Source organism: Musca autumnalis, unplaced genomic scaffold (genome assembly GCF_047663935.1).
Source record: "Musca autumnalis isolate F117 unplaced genomic scaffold, ASM4766393v1 scaffold_4, whole genome shotgun sequence".
Taxonomy (NCBI): Eukaryota; Metazoa; Arthropoda; class Insecta; order Diptera; family Muscidae; genus Musca; species Musca autumnalis.
This window is the reverse complement of record NW_027411977.1, coordinates 249,007,946-249,011,754: the sequence shown is the minus strand read 5'-3', so window position 1 is coordinate 249,011,754 and position 3,809 is coordinate 249,007,946. Positions and strand designations below refer to the sequence as shown.

Below are 3,809 nucleotides of genomic sequence, written 5' to 3'. Positions count from 1 at the left end.
TTCGTCTACCTCGGCACCTCCGTAAACACAACAAACAACATCAGTTGTGAAATAAGAAGAAGAATTGTATTGGCCAACAGATGCTACTATGGTTTAAGTAAGCAGTTTTAAAAACAAAGCCACATCTCGTCAAGCAATAATAACGCTCTACAAAACACTGATACTACCTGTGCTTATGTATGGCTCCGAAGCCTGGGTACTTGCGCAAGCAGACATGGCAGTGATTGGTGTGTTTGAGAGAAAAATTCTTCGAAAGATCTACGGACCAATCTGCGTTGACGGTGAATATCGACGTCGCATGAACCACGAGCTGTATCTGCTATACAACGACATTGTTAAACGTATCGAGATGCAGCGATTGCGTTGGCTGGGCCATATCATAAGAATGAGCGATGATGAACCCGCTAAATAGGCGTATAAATACGGACCGCTTGTCGGTGCACGCAGAATTGGCAGGCCAAGGAATAGATGGCGCAAACAAGTGGATGGCCCATCTTCGAACTTTATCTAAGTGGGAAAAATATTGCGAGTTTCAAATTTTGTATCGAATCGGTTGATCCGTTCGACAGTAAATGTGTGCTTTAGGCAGCCAAACAGACATACGAACGAACAGGACTAAAACGTATCCAAATTGTCATAAACGGATTTCGTCCAAACATACATCGGGTCTAAAATCATTATTCCGATGAGGCCCAACTTGGTCCTTGGGTCGAGAATATGGATTTCCACAAGAAAAAAAAACGTTAACCTTGTAATCAGGACAACGAAGATCGCCAGCATTAAAAACGACTGAAGAAGTGGCAATAAACTGAATTCTCTTGTAGACAGGACTTAACCAATATAGAATCCAGTAGTGTTGTCTGGTATAAACCACGATCTTAGATAGGCATGTCTGGCTCTAACCTACAATCATCTGTTATTATGTACATTGGAACTAAGCTGTCTTAATTAATTTAAAGAAAAATATTTCTTGATTTTTTTTCGTTTTATTTAAAAAATTAATAACTATTTTTCCCCCTGAACAATTTCAACATGACTAAATTTGATTTCAAAATAATATGAAAACAATAAAAATTAATGAAATTAATACATGAACGTGAGAATTATTCTCCCAACATCTTCTATGGCTTCAGTTAGCTTATTGGGTAATGTAGTAGAAGACGGGTTGAGCAACGAATTGGCGCTGGCGTTGGAGGCGGGCTGGGGCAGCTTTACGCAATTTGGCGGCACGGACGGCACTTTTGCGAGCACCAGCACGACGGGCAGTCAAACGAGCAGATTCAACAGCTTCTTCTTCAGCGGCAGCTTCTTCGGCAGCAACAGCTTCTTCTTCAGCTACAGCAACGGCATCTTCTTCTTCGACAACTGGGACAACTTCATCAGTTTCTGGTGGGCCATAGACTTCATCAGGTTGGTTGGGAGTTTCTTCTTCTACTGGAGTTTCTTCTACAGGAACTTCTTCTACTGGAGCTTCAGCTTCATTGAATGGTACTTCAGGTTTCAATTCATCAGCCGAGGGATAGGGGGTAACGGCTTCTTCAGCTACTTCTTGACGGGCCAAGAAACGATTGCGTCTAGCTTGGAAACGTTTGGGTTCAGCAGCAACCAAAGCAAAAGCCAAGAAGGCAACGAAAAGGATTTGCATGAATTTAGCCATGTTTGAATTTAGGGATTAATTGAGCGTTGAATGGAAGACAACTGATAACAAATTCACAGTTCTCCAGACTATTTATACAACATATTTTTTGTTTAGAATACAAGACATTTATTGTTGTTGTATTATTTCGTACGTGTTTTAGTAATACCTTTGTTTGTAAGTTGTGTTTTATTTCGATTTTCGTTTAGTTCTTGTTACTGTTTGCTGACCAATGGTGTTGGTGTTGCTGTTACCTGATCGGCATATTTTAATAACTCATGGGGGTTTTCTTTTAAACTGAAGCGCCCACATGCCAGCAATTAATAATTTCAATACTATGTCCAGAGTACCTTGAACGTGAACACTGAAGTGGTTTACTTCCTATGATAGTTTCTTCCGGAAGCGCCCACAAAATATGCCTATGACAGAAATTCCCCAAAAAAATTCACTTATTTTACTTTTTTGTTTTTGGATATTTTAGATTAATAATATTTACAACAGAAATTCACATACATACTACTTAAGAATTGTGGTTACTAAAATCAATGTCTCAGGCTATACGACTAGGCATTCCATTAGTTAACATTGGATTTTCCTGACAACACGAATCAGTATAGAGAAAAGCAAGCAAAATTTTGGAAGCCATATAGTACAAAAAAACCATTACAAAGTAATGTAAAGTTACTCGGGAAAAAAATTGGTTATTATTTAAACATTTACAATGAAAAGTTCTTATTTCATTCAGAGAATGTTGTTCTGCTCTTTTTCTAGTCCAATGATTTGGTTTATCCTTCTCATCGTCGAGCCTAAACAGCGCGTTTGACATAGCTCTATGTGTCTTGTAGAAAATATGTCTGGAATAGAGAATGAAGCTAAAATTATAAGCTTTGTTCCTTTACCTTTTTAATAGTAAAAATAGCAAAAGAGAAAACTGTCAAAATTGCTCTCACGTAAAAAGTTTTGCACAAAAGTAAAGGAATGAAAAAATAGTAGATCTCGTAGCAAAGTAAAACAAACATGGTTCCTAAAAAATAATAACAAACAAAATAAATGTCACTGTTTATTATTTTTTATATCATTGGTTTAATTTTTTTTATTATTTATACTTTTATTTTATTTCTTTTTATTTTGCTTTGACAGTGCGCGTTGTTTTCTCTTTTATTTTTCCTTAATTGTCAAATAAATGTCAAATCAGCAGTTTGATAGATTTTCCACTTTTTACACCACGAAATTTGTCGAGCAGAAAATAGTAAAAGAGAAAGAAATCTTGGCATGCTCTCTCTTAAATGTTTCTTTAAGTTTTACTACTTTTTGGGGTTAACGAACGCTTTCCGAGTTAAAAATGGAACATAAAGGAACAAAGCTATTATTAAGCTTGGTTTAACCAAAGTTGAAAATGTGGTATATTGTCTGGCCAGAGGATCGCACCCACAAACTTCCCCATGCAAGGCGAGCATGTTAACCAGAAAAGTAATTTTTATTTGGTAGTGAAACGACAAACGGGATTTACAGTAGGTTGCTGGATACTTTATGCAGAATCATTGGCTGATGAAACACTGGAGGACTTGCTATGCTAGATTTTGGGGAATGCGAGGTATTCAGCTTTCGTGTGTGGACTATTTATAGAGGTTTAGGAACACGAATTGTGTATACCATATTTTTATTACCAAATCCAAATGACCCGTCGAACATAGTAAGACATCAGACACTTATAGCTTAAACACTCTTTAAATGGGGCTACCATTTTGCTGAGAGTTTATTAAACGCCGGAAAATGTTATGTACTTATCAGATATCGTACCATTTACCTTATGTGTGTACGTCGGGCATGTCAACTACTGCAACATGTTTGTTTACATTTCATTTCAAAAATAATATGTATTTTTTCGGATTTGCGCTAAAGGATCTCGGGAGTTTGCATTGAAAAACGGAATCTAGAGAAGTACCATAGACAACCACCCAATATATAACGGCGTGGCACAGTAGTTCACAAGGCATATTGGATCTGAGTCTAGACACAGAAGTGTCAAGTGAGCCATTTTTATTTCCATAGTAATACGTATGGGACAATGTCAACATCGCAACCGATTTCACCGTCCGACAATATTGAAAAAATTGCGTTACTCATCAACCGAACTTTATACGTCTGAAAATGGAGAAAAATGGCTCTTAAG

At 37.2% G+C, this 3,809-nt stretch overlaps 1 protein-coding gene across 1 annotated transcript; it reads right to left on the bottom strand.

Moving 5' to 3' along the window:
• Positions 1-1,026: 1,026 nt before the first annotated feature.
• LOC141403632 (uncharacterized) lies at positions 1,027-1,673 on the bottom strand. Its single transcript, XM_073986364.1, has one exon. The coding sequence runs from the start codon at positions 1,655-1,657 to the stop codon at positions 1,139-1,141; it is 519 nt and encodes a 172-aa protein (XP_073842465.1). The 5' UTR covers positions 1,658-1,673; the 3' UTR covers positions 1,027-1,138.
• Positions 1,674-3,809: the final 2,136 nt, after the last annotated feature.

Coding starts and splice junctions, on each gene's coding strand:
- LOC141403632 (XM_073986364.1), bottom strand. CDS start 1,657: ATGGCTAAATTCATGCAAATCCTTTTCGTTGCCTTCTTGGCTTTTGCT.